This window comes from Lepidochelys olivacea, assembly GCF_965140295.1.
Source record: "Lepidochelys olivacea isolate rLepOli2 genome assembly, chromosome: 1".
In the NCBI taxonomy this organism is placed as follows: domain Eukaryota; kingdom Metazoa; phylum Chordata; order Testudines; family Cheloniidae; genus Lepidochelys; species Lepidochelys olivacea.
The window spans coordinates 24422537-24439831 of NC_140411.1; the positions used below are offsets into that span (position 1 = coordinate 24422537).

A 17295-nucleotide genomic window follows, 5' to 3' on the forward strand; every position below is an offset into this window, starting at 1 on the left:
CAAGAAGCAAAAAATGCAGTCTTCTTAGGCAGTTCAGCCTTTGTCTCCCCACCCAGATGCTGGACTCTATGATGAGTGGTTACTGAAAACCAATTTAATCACATATAGGGTCCTTCCAATCTCAAGAGATCAGCCACTTAGCCAGATCAATATATAACTCAGATCTTACCCAATAATCACACTACTGCCAATCCTTTAGTAACTAAAATCTAAAGGTTTACTAATAAAAGAAGAGAGTTAATAGATCATATACATACAATAATTGCAATGTCCTTATATCAGGTTTATAGCAGTGATGTTATAGACTACTGGCTTGTAAAGTCTCTCCGGTAACTTCCGAAAGACTGGAAGGTCCTCAGTCCATTGTTCAGTATGCTACTTTTAGCTGTAAATCCAGTCCAGAAAATCAGGGCAGGAGAGAGGCAAGATGGAGTCATGTGCCTGGAAATTCACTCTTTCAAACAAAGCTCACAGCCCAGTTTGTGGAAAGTTACTGGCACAAGTTGGAGTCTAGGGTCACACAAGCATATCACATGTCTGTCACGGTTTGATGACTCACAGGGGAAGCCATTTCCCATATCCATGCTGAGGTGTCCACAGGAAGAGCTATCTGGGTGGAATGAGTTTCTTCCATGGCCCACTGTTAGAGTGAAGTGTCCTTAATGGGGCATCCAGCTTGAATGGGCTGGCAAGACTGGATGTAAATAACTTCAGATACAGTGAGGATACATGGATTTAAACAGGATGATCTTATTTACGCATCATAACTTTTCCATTGGCACCTTACATGACACACTTTGTACAAAATACGTTGCAATTGTCTAACTGTGGCAAAACCAAGGATATAAATGGTCATATTTCAATCATACAGCATCACAACCAGTAAAAGTGCTGCTTTGCTGGTATAATTGCATCCACACTAGGGACTACTTCTGGCACAGCTATGTCAGTCACACATCACACCTCTTCCTACCCTTAACGGACAAAGCCTTGCCGGCAGAAATCTGTAGTGTACGGGGAGTCTACACTACAATGGCTTTCCTAGTAGAGCTATACTGGTGCAGCACTGCCAGCAAACTCCCTCACGGAGAAACAGCTTATATTTGCTGGTCTAGTTAAACCACATCCCCAAATGACATAAATTATACTGACAAAAGGACTCTTTTGCTGGTATAAGTTGCCTTTACATTGGGGTGTTTGCTGGCGGAACCATGCTGGTTTGGGGGGTGTGTGTGATGTTTTTCACACGTCCAACCACAATTATACTGGCTAAACACTGTGAGTGTAGATCTGGCCTTAGCTTATACTGGTGTAAACTTCCCAGGTAGACAAGCCCTTGAGTCTGCAAACAGCCATTGTCAATAGCTCTGAGTAGCATGAACTGCCCCCGTCACCTCTATTTGAAAGCTGAATATGTAAATTTCAGTATCAACACTGGTTTCAGAGTGGTAGCCCTGTTAGTCTGTATCAGCAGAAAGAATGAGGAGGACTTGTGGCACCTTAGAGACTAACAAATTTATTTGAGCATAAGCTTTCGTGGGCTAAAAATACAGTAGCAAGATATATATATACAGAGAACATGAAAAATGGGGTTGCCATGCCAACTCTTAACGAGACCAATCGATGAAGGTGAGCTATTATCAGCAGGAGAAAAAAACAAAACAAAACCTTTTGTAGTGATAATCAGGATGGCCCATTTCAAACAGTTGAGCAGAAGGTGTAACAGTAGGGGAAAAATTAGCATGGGGAAATTGTTTTTAGTTAGTGTAATGACTCATCCACTCCCAGTCTTTATTCAAGCCTAATTTAATGGTGTCCAGTTTGCAGATTAATTCCAGTTCTGCTGCTTCTCGTTGGAGTCTGTTTTTGAAGTTTTTTTGTTGAATAATTGTGACTTTTAGGTCTGTAATTGAGTGTCCAGGGAAGTTGAAATGTTCTCCGACTGGTTTTTAAATGTTACAATTCTTGACGTCTGATTTGTGTCTATTTATTTTTTTGCGTAGAGACTGTCCGCTTTGGCCAATGTACATGGCAGAGGGGCATTGCTGGCACATATCACATTGGTAGATGTGGAGACGAATGAGCCTCTGATAGTGTGGCTGATGTGATTAGGCCCTATGATGGTGTCCCCTGAATAGATATGTGGACAGAGTTGGCAATGGGCTTTGTTGCAAGTATAGGTTCCTGGGTTACTGTTTTTGTTGTGTGGTGTGTGGTTGCTGGTGAATATTTGCTTCAGGTTGGGGGGCTGTCTGTAAGCAAGGACTGGCCTGTCTCCCAAAATCTGTGAGAGTGAGGGATCGTCCTTCAGGATAGGTTGTAGATCTTTGATGATGCGCTGGAGAGGTTTAGTTGGGGGTTGAAGGTGATGGTTAGTGGTGTTCTGTTACTTTCTTTGTTGGACCTGTCCTGTAGTATGTGACTTCTGGGTACTCCTCTGGCTCTGTCAATCTGTTTCTTGACTTCAGCAGGTGGGTATTGTAGTTGTAAGAACACTTGATAGAGAACTTGTAGGTGTTTGTCTCTGTCTGAGGGGTTGGAGCAAATGTGGTTGTATCTTAGAGCTTGGCTGTAGACAATGGATTATGTGGAGTGGTCTGGTCTGGATGAAAGCTGGAGGGATGTAGGTAAGTATAGCGGTTGGTAGGTTTCCGGTATAGGGTGGTTTTTATGTGACCATCGCTTATTTCACTGCTGAGCATTTCAACATCCAGCTTATTCCACAAACCCAAAATGCCTCCTACACCTTCCTGATACCAAAAGCCTTGGTCCTTCCCTATCCCTGCGCCAAAACATCCTTCCATCTATAATGTGGTTGTATTTTCAGTACAGCCTGCAGTTCATTGAGAATGAAAAATTATGGGGAAGGGTAAAACAAACCATTAGTATCAAATTAAATAGGGTACAGTAATTCTCAAACTTTTCTGGCATGGCCAACATCTGCCTTGCAGACCACTTCCCTTCCCATTCATGATGGTGTGGTGCAACTCCTCTCCCAGTTGTGATTACATGCACTCTATTGGTGCTCTCTGAATATTAAAATAATAGGCAAAGGAAGATGGTAGGAGCTACTGAGTTGGCTCTTGCCCCAATGGGAAACTTGCTGGAAGAGATGGGGAGAGGTTGGTGCCAGATAAATGGATAATTTGCAGGAATTAGTTGGGACTGTACAAATTGCTTGCAACCTGCTGAATTAGATTCCACAGGTCTCCCTAAGAAGGGCCTGGAAGTTGACTACAGGATAAAGGAGTTCTTTTCTCTCTCTGGAACTGACCCAACTCCATACTTTGATGGGGGTATTGAACTTTTACTGATCCCTTGGGTTATTATTTTATGGAAAGGGAGGTTTTCTTCCTATCTCACCCTAGGGCCTGTTTTCTGTCCAGCTCCTGTGGTGGCCTTCTCCTGACTTGACTTTTGCACAAGGGGGCAAAGTGAAGAATGCTGTTCCCCACACACTGCTGCACGGGTGGGACTTGAAGGCCAGATATAAGGGAGCTGCAATAGTTATGAGAGTCGATGAAGCCTTGGACAGGAAGGTGAATGAAATCACAGCAGGATAGGACTGCAGAAAATAGCATAAAAGGTGACAGGCAGCTTTGCAGAGGGAAGATATGAAGGAGGACAGAGTTCAGGATCATGAATGAGCTGAGGAAATCAGGATATATGATTTAAAGAGGGATTTGGGGATGGAGCTCTTTAAGAATATGCCTCTTATCTAAGAGAAGCATTTATATCCTTCAAATGCTACCAAGTTTAAACTTAGTTCAGAGGGATGGACAGGAGTCATTAATATATGTGAGCTATGAACCTTGTATGCAGAGAAGACTTAGGCACAGTCCACAGAAGTCTGAAAGAGCTGCTGGAGCCAAGGTTGGGATCAGCCAAAGAGTTTGTTCCGATGATGTAATGCTTCTTAATGTTTCATTGGCTGAGTGTTGACATTTGATACCTTGCTGGTGAGTCTCTGGAGGTAGGCAGTTCTCTGGCTTGTTAGGTTCTTATTACACTGACTTATTCTCTAACTTGCCCCTGAATTCTTAATTACTCCAAAGTCAGGATTTGGCAGATAAAACTCTACACTTGAAAGGTATTGCTTTTATCGCAACTGATAATATCTTAAAAAAAAAAGAGGGCAAGGTATATGGAAAATGTAAAACACAGCAGCACAAACAAAATTATTGTTAAACAGAATGTCCTTCGGCTGACATCTCAGAGAAAACTTAGATCTCCAAAGGTGGAGAGCTTAATTAGCTGATAAAAAGAAAAGGAGGACTAGTGGCACCTTAGAGACTAACAAATTTATTTGAGCATAAGCTTTCGTGAGCTGCTCACGAAAGCTTATGCTCAAATAAATTTGTTAGTCTCTAAGGTGCCACAAGTTCTCCTTTTCTTTTTGCAGATACAGACTAACACAGCTGCTACTCTGAAACCTGTAATTAGCTGATGTTTGCACAGTACTTTGGTAATGCGCAGCCCTGTTAGTGCTAAGTGTTTTTATGACTCTCCTACTCTATCAATTAAAAAACATTGATAATGGAGGGATATGGCTGGTGGCAAGGACCAGAGAGAAAGAGACTGCATTTGACCACAAACAGCCCTGTTACAGATTCAGGAGATAGGCTGAAAGGGAGACTCATGTTACCACACCTGCTGCAGGACAGAAGCTAGCTCTCAGCCTTATTACAGGAAGGGGGGATCCCAAAACAAGCAATTAAACAAAGTAGTATAATTGGTTAGGATCAGAAAACAATTAAATACCAAGAGTACAGAACTGTAACCAGTACATCCCGGTGGAAAAACTGGAGTACTCTTCATCAATAATAATGGAGAGGAAGTGACAGGGACCATAAAATGGGAGCAGAAGACTGCCTCCAGGACTTAAGACGAACTGCAAATAGTGGGGTAGAGCAAAATGCTGTGTTTAAGGTGGGAAATATAGGTCAATGGGCATCGCCACTTTGCTTTCTCGAGGGGCACTGCTCCACATGACAGATTTGGGCAGCAATACCATGGTGCCCAAAGTCTAGAAAACTGGCTCCTCTGACCTCAGCAGAGAGCTTCCATCACTTTACATACTGTGTAGCATTTCTTATAGGGAAGATCCCCTTGTTGATACCACCCAACCCAGACCTTCCTTATGGAAGCTGTAATGCATCCTTCTAGCTGGATGGTGGCCCCTGGAACTGGAATAGCCCTGCTGCTTACTCTCTTACTCTTATTAAGCTCTTTTAGCTTGTAGTAGTGGCTTATGCTTCAGTTGCTGAAAGTTACTGTTTCTATCCCTGATGATGACCATGTGTTTGTGTGTGTATGGCCATGTGTTTGTGTGTGTATGGCCATGTTTCATTGCAAAATGACACTCTAGATTGGATTTGAGCTCCTGTGGGCCGTAAACACCTGACACTAGATAATCTAACATTGTCAGCCATGCAATCTGCTCATTTAGTGCATTTGGTTGTGTCTCCTTCTAGTGGGTAGTTGTGACAAAGTTAAGAGTCTGTTACTTATTGACAGTTAATGGAATTTCGGTTTTAGTTCTAGGTACATTAGCTTCTAGTGAAGGTCAGTTTCTGCCCTTGGTAATGGCTATATCTGACATAGGTGATGAGACTGTTAAAGAGAGTAGATGAAAATAAACTCCCTGCAGTGTAAAAGTCTGTAGTGTAGACAAAACCTTACATCAGTATCACTACCCTTGAGCGACACAGTTAGCATATGTCTACATTAGCACTTTTGTCAGTATAACTTATGTCACTCAGAGGTGTGGAAAAAACCCCACCCCTCTAAGTGACATAGGTTGCACCAACATGGACAGTGCTATATTGCCGCTTGTAAGCTCGCAAGCAGAGACATGCCTCATACCGACCTAACGCCCAGTATGGACAGTGTTATGTTGATGGGTCTGCTTCTTCTGTCGACATAGCTACCACCTTCTGCAGAGGTGGATTAACTACACCGATGGGAGCTCTCCCGTCGTCGGTATAGCAGCATCTTCTCTGAAGTGCTGTAGCTGCGCTGCTGTAGCATTTTAAGTGCAGACCTACCCACAAACAACGGGAGGAAAGTCAGCATCATACAAGTATTAAAAAAGGCCCTCGTGCTGATCCTGGGAATTACAGAATCAGGTGAATCAGATGAAAGAATAACTAAAGACACAGTCATAAAACAACCCAATTGAGGACAGCATGACAGATAAACCACCCCGGTTTTGTAAAGAACAAACATCCCTTGGTAACCAAAGTTATTCTTCATGTATTGCATTAAAATGTCACTATCAAACAACGTAATTTCTCTGCCCCCCCCTCCCAATCACACACAGCTAAATCTACCTTTCTCCCCAACAAATTACAGCTACTTCAGGGGTTCTCAAACTGGGGTTATTCCGTGGCGGGGGGGTATCGCAAGCTGTCAGCCTTCACCCCAAACCCCACTTTGCATCCAGCATTTATAACGGTGTTAAATATATGAAAAAGTGTTTTTAATTTATAAGGGAGGCTGCACTCAGAGGCTTGCTATGTGAAAGGGGTCACCAGTACAAAAGTTTGAGAACTACTGAGCTATTTCATTTGCATCACAAGCTGTTCTATTGTAAAGGGAGCAGATGATGTCATGTCTCTATTATATGTTGACACAACGCATCAGACATTGACAAGGCTGGAAAGCCACAGTGAGTTGAGGAGTTAATCCCCTATCCATTTCCTATTAGTGCATGTGTGTCCCTCATTCATAGAGCACCTGTTATTTTATTTTCAAAGTACATCCGTATTCACCCATGTAGTGCCCCAGGTGCCTATCCCATTCATTAAAAATTACAACAAACATAGACAAAGGACTGCCCATAAATATACCCACCTCAACCCAGATACTTAACCAGGAAGGGAAAAGGGAGGTGGGCAGAAGGCTAACAAATCAGGGCTCTGGCCGTCGGGGTGCTTTAATGGTCCAGCTTGAGTTCCAAAACCGAGAGTGGCACAGACCTCCCCAAGTCCCCAATCAGCCCTCTTCATCCCACATGCACAGAACATCCCCCTTTCTCCGCCCTCATCCAGCCCTTTCCACCCCCCGCACCATGCACGGAGCTCCCCACCCAGCCCTTTCCACCCCCCTCCCCGCCATGCACGGAGCTCCCCATCCAGCCCTTTCCTCCCCCCTCCCCGCCATGCACGGAGCTCCCCATCCAGCCCTTTCCTCCCCCCCTCCCCGCCATGCACGGAGCTCCCCATCCAGCCCTTTCCACCCCCCTCCCCGCCATGCACGGAGCTCCCCATCCAGCCCTTTCCACCCCCCTCCCCGCCATGCACGGAGCTCCCCATCCAGCCCTTTCCACCCCCCCTCCCCGCCATGCACGGAGCTCCCCATCCAGCCCTTTCCACCCCCCCTCCTCGCCATGCACGGAGCTCCCCATCCAGCCCTTTCCACCCCCCCTCCCCGCCATGCACGGAGCTCCCCATCCAGCCCTTTCCACCCCCCCTCCCCGCCATGCACGGAGCTCCCCATCCAGCCCTTTCCACCCCCCCTCCCCGCCATGCACGGAGCTCCCCATCCAGCCCTTTCCACCCCCCCTCCCCGCCATGCACGGAGCTCCCCATCCAGCCCTTTCCACCCCCCCTCCCCGCCATGCACGGAGCTCCCCATCCAGCCCTTTCCACCCCCCCTCCTCGCCATGCACGGAGCTCCCCATCCAGCCCTTTCCACCCCCCCTCCCCGCCATGCACGGAGCTCCCCATCCAGCCCTTTCCACCCCCCCTCCTCGCCATGCACGGAGCTCCCCATCCAGCCCTTTCCACCCCCCCTCCCCGCCATGCACGGAGCTCCCCATCCAGCCCTTTCCACCCCCCCTCCTCGCCATGCACGGAGCTCCCCATCCAGCCCTTTCCACCCCCCCTCCCCGCCATGCACGGAGCTCCCCATCCAGCCCTTTCCACCCCCCCTCCCCGCCATGCACGGAGCTCCCCATCCAGCCCTTTCCACCCCCCCTCCTCGCCATGCACGGAGCTCCCCATCCAGCCCGCATTCAGCGATCAGGCCCCTCTGCACCCCACGGGGCATGCACACCGCCCCCCCCCATGCAGAGTTCGCTCTCCGGTCCCGCTGGCTCCTCCTCCCGCCGGGTCGGTCGGGGTGGCCGCCGGCCTCGGGGAACACAAGCGCTGAAGCCCCCGTCCGCTCATCCCGCCAGCTCCCTGCGCGCGGGACGCGCTGATTGGCTGCACGGCTCACGCGAGCCGCGCTGGGGGCGGGTTTGGCCGCGAGTAACCCCGGCCGCGCGAGCTGCCCGCGCGACCTTTCTCCTGCGTTAGTGGTGCCGCGGCGCCCCTCCCCGGCGGTCGCAGGAGCGCGGCAAGATGGCGGCGCTGAGCAAGTCCATCCCCCACAACTGCTACGAGATCGGGCACACCTGGCACCCGCACTGCGGCCGGGCCTTCGTGCACATCACCCACGGGGCGCTGGCTGAGTCCCTGCGCATCTACGGCACCCTCTACCTGGTGAGCCCGGACCCGGGCGAGGGGGGAGGGGTATGGGGGCGGGGAGAGGGACGTGGCCGCGGGGCGGGGGGAGGATGGACATGGGGGGAGGATGGGCAGGGGCTGCGGGGGAGGATCCCGGGCTTGTGTGTGGCAGGGAGGATGGGCAGGGGTTGTGGGAGGAGGGTGGGCAGGTTGGGGGGACAGGGCAGGGATTGGGGGGATGACACTGAGTAGGGCGGAGAGGATCAGGACGGGGGGGGGGGATGCAGAAGGAGACAAAGCACCCTGTGTTTGGTGAGCCCTGAATGGGACAGGGGACATGGCGGGAGGGCCAATGGGACAGGAGGAGGAAGAGGTCACCAGGTGAGTTCTGTTGGAGGAGAAGGGAGGAAGAAAGCCCTTGACCTTCGGGACAGTGAGGGGAACAAGGATGCACTGGGGATGACAGCGTCCTTTATCTGGGGAGAGGATCAGGAGGAGATCCTACAGGGAGCAGATAGAGAACCATGTGGTACAAGGGTGTCATCCCTGTCTTGTGAGGGGATACGCACCTGGGTGAGGCAGGGGTGTTGGGGATGGGGGGACTTTGGAGAAATTTGGCACCATTCCCAGTGCCTGAGGTACTCCTTCCCCAAAGAGGAAACTATGTGTGTAGGGGTCTTTTTAGGTAGGGAGGCATTTGGGATGAATTCCGATGCAAGATTAGGGTATGTTACTCCTTATTTTGGAATGCATCTGGGATGAGCATCCTGCCTCTCTTTCTCCTCACTGTACATTTTTGGGGCATTTGGGATGTGTCCTCCCTGCTTAACTGTAGATATTCTCTCCCACCTTTCCTCCACTTTGGGAAGTATCTGCTGTTCCTTTCTAAGTACATTTTTTTTCTCAGGCAGTTTTGTGCTTGCCTCTTGCTTACCTCTCCTTTGCTTCCATCAAAAGTTTGTATTCCTCATTTTAAATATACTTATCCTACCTTTAACTATGTAATTTACAGACCTCTGTATCCTGGGGAACATGTGCAGAAAATACTCTCTCTCTCTCCCTCCCTCCCTCCCCAGAGAGTTATGCAAGACGTATCTTCACTTTCCCAACAGTAGCTTCTGAGGCCAGATGAGATGTTTTCCTAATTTGACTAGGTGAATAGTGATATTTCATTTGGGAGGAGAGAGATTGAAATTTACAAGATTTTATGCTGTTTCAAGTGGTGACAGGTTAAAAGAGAAAATTTAGGGTGTTGATCATTCTATCAATAGCAGCTGTGCAGCTCCCATTGGAATCAGTGGAAACTGTATTTGTAAAATTAAGAGGACAGTCAGGCTGACAATATCTTAAGCATGGATTGTCAAAGGAGCCTAAGTAGATTAAGCACCCATTTAATGGACATTGGGCATCTAACCCACTTAGGTTCCTTTGAAAATACCAGTTTAAAGATTGGATTAAAACACTCCACGCAGTCCTTCCTTACAAGAGAGGGAAACTTGAAGATATTAAAGTGAATCCAAAATGAGTAAGACTTATGGCACGTCTGAACCCTGAATTGTAACAGCACTCTCAGTCACTGAATGGTTTCACTAAATGAAAATCATGACAGGCTTGCTTCTGAGTTAAAATTTGTTGTTCCATACAGAGAAATCCACACACCAGTCTTTGCACAACCTTGTTATTTTTGTTTACCATTCTTAACTTTACCCATGTGAGTGATCTCATTAGCTTCAGTGGGAGTTACCACTTGTGAGTAAAGCAAAGTGCAAGTGTAAGGTGTTTGCAGAACCTGGATCTTTGTTTGAACAACTCACAGCAATGAGTAAAAAAAATCCAAATTGTGTGAAGAAAAATCAAATTCTGCATTTTATGTATTCTAACTGTAAGTTCCCCCTTATTGTTCTATGTGCTTTGCGGCTACTGTTTCATCTTCTTAATTTTATCAGTGGGTGGTCAAGTGCTGTTTCCAGTACTACTTTAGGCCCTGTCCTCTTCACAGCAGTAGAAATGTACGTGTCTGGCCTTGTTCTCTGCCAAGCATGTAATTGTCTCTGTTTGTCTGCTTCTCTGGTGCCACAAGTTAATAAGTTAGGTAAGTAGAGATAACTAACATTTCATCTTCCAAAAGTTTGTGTGGGAGTAAATTAGAGTGAACAGACAAGGAGAGAGTGACTGGCCGGAGGCTAGTGGTATGGAAATGAACACATTTTGGGACAGTTGTGTGCCACAGTCCCAATTTGTAATATCTACAGCTTACATTTCTGAAATGTTTGCCCACCTCTCTGTCAATTATGGAGACTGACTGAGCCAATTAAATGTAGCCAGCATTTGTTGAAAATTATTTGTAAGTGAAATGTTGGCCAAAAACAGTCTCTTTGTATTCTTAAGCACTCCTGATATTTTTTACACAACTATGTAATGTGCTTACATGTGCTTCAGGTAAAAATTAAGCCTGCAAGCTTAGTGTTCCAGCTGTCTTTAGCTTTGCTTCAGTTAATTTTGGAAAACCTTTGCCATTGACGTAAGGTAAATGGACAGCATCCTTTAAGGAGTATATTTGACAGTCATATAGCTGATTTTAGGTATATTAAGTAAAGCTGTCAGTATTCATGTAACTATCTTGTTATGATAAGCCTTGTTTCTATCTGTTCTTTGTATTACTGTAGTGCCTAGGAGCACTAATTGTGGAGCAGCACCCTGTTGCATGAAGCATTAAAAGAGGCTGGATAAACATTAAGTATTAAAAGTAACTGCCCCTAAACTTGCAATTGTCAAAATAAATAGTACTTTTCATTCTAGTGTCCTTACTTTGTTGTCTGTTCACTTGGTAATTCTCAGTGGGTCTTCCTGACACACATATTTAGAAGCTCTGTTCACTTGGTAATTCTCAGTGGGTCTTCCTGACACACATATTTAGAAGCTCAAGTAGAGACAAATAGCTTCTGAGGTGCTTAGCTAATCCATGCTATGACTCCTCTGGCCTGCCATGGCTCCCTGCATTATTTACCCAGTTTACATCCAGAATACAAAGTGTCTGCTCTGTATTGGTAGGAAGGGTTTTTAAATGTTCAGTAACTCATCATTGAGGGACCTCATTTCTGTAGTTATGGTGTTGATTTTGGATCTGAATAGTTGTATTCCTCTTGTCCCCCTCATTCTCTGTGCCATCTTCCCCAACACTTCTCCCTGTTCTCAATCCTGTGGATCTGGCCACTCTGCAAAGATGTTTGAAAATAGATTGCTTTTATGCTGCACGTCCAGACCTCTATCATACATAAAGAGATCAATTTACATCTACAGTGTGCTTTTGCTCAGCTCTGAGCACCCATTAAATTTATATGACTGTCTTTGAAAATGCCACCAAACATGGGCTCCCATGCAGCTTGTGCATAGAAAAATGCCAACTTATAAAATGTCTGGCGTGCCCAACTACCACTTGAAGCTCTAGATCAATGATCACCAACTGGTCGATCATGACCTCTGGCGGCACAGCAGAGCTTCTAAGACAGGCTCCTTGCCTACTCTGGCCCCATGCTGCTTCTGGAAGGGGGCAGGGGTCTCCCTCTGCATGCTGCTCCTGCCTGCAAGCACTGCCCCTGCAGATACCATTGCCTGGGAACGGGTAGCTATGCCCAATGGGAGCTGCGGGGGTAGTGCTTGCAGAGAGGGGCAGCACGCGGAGCCACGTGCTGCCGCCCCTCCCCCCAGGGGCTTGTTGGCCTCTTCTGGGTGCGGTGTGGGGCCAAGATAGGCAGGGAGCCTGCTTTAGTGGCAGCCATGCTGATCCAGCAACCAGGAGCTGCTGGAGATAAGTGCTGTCCAGCGGGAGGCCGCACCCCAACCACCAGCCTTGCGCCCCCCTCTGGGACTCTGAACCCTCTCCTGCACTCCCAGCCCTGCCCCAGGCTCAGCCCAGAGCCCCCTCCCACACTGCAAACCCCTCGGCTCCAGCCCAGAGCTCGCACCTCCTCCTGAACCCCAACTCCCTACCCCAGCCTGGTGAAAGTGAGTGAGAGCGAGCGATGGGGGGGGGGGCGGGCGGGGGATAGTGTGAGTGGAGCAGGGTTTTGGGGAAGGGATGGGGGGGGTTAGATGCTGGGTTGCCCTTAAATTTAAAAAGTGATCTTGGGCATAAAAAGGTTGGAGACCACTGTCCTAGATGGTAGCCCGAATACCCAAATGGCTATTTGCATCTGCCCAAGCTTTTGAAAATGTTAGCAAATGTATGTAGACAGGACTCCTCATCTGTTTCACTTCCAATTCTGCAACATTCAAAGACAGGAAGTGAAAAAAGTGCTTTAATAGCATTTTTTAAAAACCAGGTGACTAAGTCTTCCTCTCCACCTATTTCTGAGACTTTTCTATCAATTTGAAGGCACTTACCTCATTGCCTCACTACACTACAGGTGCCCCATAAGAAGATTGCTGAAGTATCTTTAATGATTTTGAACTAGAGGGAAAGGAGTAAAATCAGGTAAAACAGCAATATTTGGAGAATCTACATCTTATAGCAATGATTTTTTGAAAATTCCAGCATCTGGAGTGCAGCTGAGCCTGAGCATTCAGACTTGGGTGACTGTCCTAAAACATGTTTTCAAAGACCAAGCATCTACCCACATTCTGCTTTGACAGTTTCCCCTTTTGTTGGGTATCTAAAGCTGGCTGCTCAAACCATCTGCAGAGTACCCAAAGGAAGCCATTTGCCAATACACATGCTAGTCATGAGTGTGAATTTGATGTCTCTAATGCAGTGGTTCCCAAACTTGTTCCGCCGCTTGTGCAGGGAAAGCTCCTGCCGGGCCGGGGTGGTTTGTTTACCTGCCGAGCTCGCAGGTTCAGCCGATCGCGGCTTCCACTAACTGCGGTTTGCTGCTCCAGGCCAATGGGAGCTGCTGGAAGCGGTGGCTAGTACGTCCCTTGGCTCGCGGTGCTTCCAGCAGCTCCCATTGGCTTGGAGCAGCGAACCGCGGCCACCGGGAGCCACGATTGGCTGAACCTGCAGACACGGCAGGTAAACAAACCTGCCCGGCCCAGCAGGGGTTTTCCCTGCACAAGCGGCAGAACAAGCTTGGGAACCACTGCTCTAATGCATCACAATTTTCAGTGAAGTCAATAGGAATTCTGAATCAGCTCCTTTCAAGCTCAGACCTTGGTAGCCAGAGTGTGACTACACCTACAAACCAAGAGAAGCTCTACATTCACTGGTATTTTTTACATACTTCCACTCAGTTTGAGTGAGGCAGAATTTTTCTCTTCAATTATACCTACAATTCCAAAGCCACATAAATAATAATTTTAGTGATGTGGTTTAAAATTTTTAGCTAAGAAAAAAAAGTTAAATATGAAAAGTTACGTTTTTTTCAATGCAAGGCCAGTTGCAAAACCAGAATATCACCGTTTACCCTTTTCAAGGAAACCTATAAAACTCGGGGCTTGTTTACATTCTGTATTTTTGGACCAACTACATCAGAACAAAAAAAATCTGTAGCGTAGACAAGCCCTAATCAGAAATATAAAATTAATAATCATGCTCTTGGATCAGATTCCACATAACTGCAAGCTAAATATCTCATGGAACCTTTTTTTGAAGAGTTGTGAAAAATGCTGGTATACTGAGTAACAGTCTAAATCCTTTCTCTTTGTCACTGCAATGGATCCAAATATCCAAAACTGTGAACTACTGCGTGCTGAATAGCGGCTCTGTTTGCTTACACTTCAGTGCACTACATGTATTTCACTTACTACTTTGTAAACTGTTTCTAGGTAACTTGAACATGAAAGGTGATATGTAAAACTAAATTGTCTCCTTTTTCCACCACACAGTTTTCATTAAATCCTTGACCTGCCAAGTTTAGTGGAACTATAGAGTTTCACCCCTCCCCCCCACCAGATATATTCTTTCATTTAATGAAACCAGGATCTATCTTTATTCTAAATAAGGGAATTTTCATTTGCCTCACGTTTTTATAGCAGAAGCATGTTATACATCAGAAAGTGCAGTAGATTGAATTTGTGAATAAGTAAATTGAATTATGTGAATTTGTCATTTATAATTTGAATATTAAGTTTACTCAGTTGTGTTTCCTTTTCTGTGGAAAGAAGTAGCCGTTTTTAAAACTTAGTTCAGTATTTGTCGTAAACTGTTGTTTTCTAAGTGGATTGTATATACTGTCTTGTTTTCAGTTGAGCTTAAGAAAAGGGTGGGTGGATGTAAGAGAATATAATAGTGTGTCTCTTGGTCAATAGTGGTCTGCGGAATCAGGTTTTTTGAGTCCTCTATTCAGCCTGCCACTGTGACTTTGAGTAAATCATTTTACCTTTGTGTGCCTCAGTTTCCCCATTTATAAAATGGGTATAATAATCCACATGACACCAAACTTGTGGAGTTAGTGGCATGAGGCATGATAATTAATACTTGTAAAATACTTTGAGATACTAAAAAACATTCTGTAAAAGTGAAAATTAGTATTTAGAAAAGTCTAGGGATTTTTTTTTTTTTGCAGCAGATGTAATCATACCAAATCTCTGATCTCCAAAGAGTGTCAAGTATAAATGAGGCAGCAATCTTAGAGCAGTAACAGCTACAGCAACTGACTTTCTGTTGACAGATTGGCTAGCCAGAGACAACTCAAAGGAGGTACCAAACTGTCCCCAAAATAGTGAGCATTTTTTAGATGCTCCATTTTGCCACTAACTTGGGCAGCCAAGGAATCTCAGCAGACAAACACTGTTGGCTGCTGGTGACCTCATTGACTGCTGGATCTGTGATCCTTTCCCAATTTCCAAATAATAATCCTGAGTGGGCACATTTTGATTTTTCTTGTGGCCAGTGACTACCTCAAAAGCCAGGGATAGCTATGAAAGTGCAGCCCAAAAAGACTGCTTTCAGGAGGCTAGATACCTATCCATTACTAAAAGAAAAGGAGTACTTGTGGCACCTTAGAGACTAACCAATTTATTTGAGCATGAGCTTTCGTGAGCTACAGCTCACTGCATCCGATGAAGTGAGCTGTAGCTCACGAAAGCTCATGCTCAAATAAATTGGTTAGTCTCTAAGGTGCCACAAGTACTCCTTTTCTTTTTGCGAATACAGACTAACACGGCTGTTACTCTGAAACCTATCCATTACTGCTAATGCTATTAAAAGCATGCCCAAGCTTATTGAAACATCACAGACCTGTCTGTGCTGGTCCTGCTGTTCCTACTCAGTTAAAGTGTTTGAAATGGTGCTAGCCATATGTACAAGTTTTGCCAGTACTATGTAGACATGTTATCTTTTAAAAATGTAATTCTAATTTAGCTGTTCCTATAAAGCATCTGAACTGTAACATTTAAGAGTATTTAGTATCTCCTTGTGAGGTATTGCTGATGGTGAGGAGCGTGTCTGTTGAATACAGCACCCTTTGAATACTGGAAACAGAACATGTAACATAATGGAAGAGGTAACAGTAGATGGCTTACAGATGGTGTCTTTGACTCCAGTACTCTGTAATACCTGTATTACCAGAGTCATTGTAAGGCTTTATTCTTTAATACTTGTCATGCACTTTGCTATCTTCAGATGGAGGGTGTTATAGGAAAAAGTGCAAAATAATTAGCTGACAGTAGTGCTAAAAAGACTGAAATAAGTTTTATAATAACGTTTTTCTTTAAAGGTGCTCCATGACTAAAACATCCTGAGTGCCCAAGAAAATATGACCAAATAACATAGCTTACAAAAGTCCAGTGTAAATAAGGCCCATTAATTAAAAATGGAAAGAAAAGAGAACAGAATTTGAAAGTGTCTTTTTGTATTTTGAGTCATTAATGGTTGGCCTACTTCCTAAGAATGCAAACAGACCGAGGGGGAAAAAATTATTTTTTTAAGACTCCTTCATTTAAAAAAATTAAAGCTGCAAAGGAAGACCTTAGGTAGCTGAAATATGAGGTTTGAAACATGTAGGCCTCTGGAGTTATGGGTTCAAATGATAGGAAGGTCTGTTTTAACCTTTCAGTTTTTTAATGTGGATAAAATGAACTTTTGTCCACTTACTATATGTGGGTCTCCTGAATGACAAAAATTAAATAAAAAATCCTGATTGCTCTATGTGAACATCTGAAATTTTTGTGGTACATTTCTTCTAAAGCAGCAGTGTTAGCTAGTGCCATGATTAAATTTTCATTTACATAATTGATTACGGTAGACAGAATTTAATCTTGCAATTTAATTTGGCTAAAGTATTCTTCACTTCCTCTTCTAAACTTTTGGTAAACTCCTTCTGTGTTTCATCCCAGAGGTGGCTGAATTACTGCGGTGGTAGAAATAATTGTTCTGCATGGTGTGTGTAGATAAATATACATTGTGACAAAGTTCCTGCTCTACCTTGGTGAGTCTTGCGCTTATTGGCGGATTTGCTCACCTTGGAGCTTCACGGCAGCCCTTAGCTTGGCCGTTTTTCTGAATTCACAGTCCAGGTAGACTCCTCCTGTGTCTGACCAGGAGTTAGGAGGATTTGGGGGGGAACCCGGGCCCACCCTCTACTCGGGGTTCCAGCCCAGGGCCTTGTGGAATGCAGCTGTCTAGAGTGTATCCAGGATCAGCTGTGTGACAGCTACAACTCCCTGGGCTACTTCCCTGTGGCCTCCTCCCAACACCTTCTTTATCCTCACCATAGGACCTTTCTCCCGGTGTCTGATAATGCTTGTACACCTCAGTCCTCCAACAGTCCCCGTTCTCACTCTCAGCTCCTCACACGCACGCCATAAACTGAAGTGAGATCCTTTTTAAAACCCAGGTGCCCTGATTAGCCTGCCTTAATTGATTCTAGCAACTTCGTGATTGGCTGCAGGTGTTCTAATCAGC

General features: G+C 45.6%; 1 protein-coding gene and 1 long non-coding RNA gene across 4 annotated transcripts in view; one reads left to right on the forward strand and one right to left on the reverse strand.

The window, feature by feature from the left end:
* Positions 1-1496: 1496 nt before the first annotated feature.
* On the reverse strand, positions 1497-7032 carry LOC311514455. The gene is made up of 3 exons (XR_014709888.1): positions 6856-7032; positions 5870-6043; positions 1497-2833 (listed from the first exon to the last, which is right to left on the reverse strand). It is a non-coding gene; the product is annotated as an uncharacterized lncRNA (long non-coding RNA).
* Positions 7033-8004: 972 nt separating this feature from the next.
* TMEM135 (transmembrane protein 135) overlaps positions 8005-17295 on the forward strand; it is a 385311-nt gene continuing 376020 nt past the window's right edge. Inside the window, exon 1 of one of the 3 annotated variants that reach the window (XM_084617016.1) lies at positions 8005-8489. In XM_084617016.1, coding sequence (XP_084473142.1) covers positions 8349-8489 — 141 coding nt within the window. In that variant the 5' untranslated portion in view covers positions 8005-8348. Of the gene's footprint in view, positions 8490-8755; positions 8835-17295 lie in introns of those variants that run through there. The other 2 variants (XM_084617014.1, XM_084617013.1) reach the window with 2 other exon arrangements.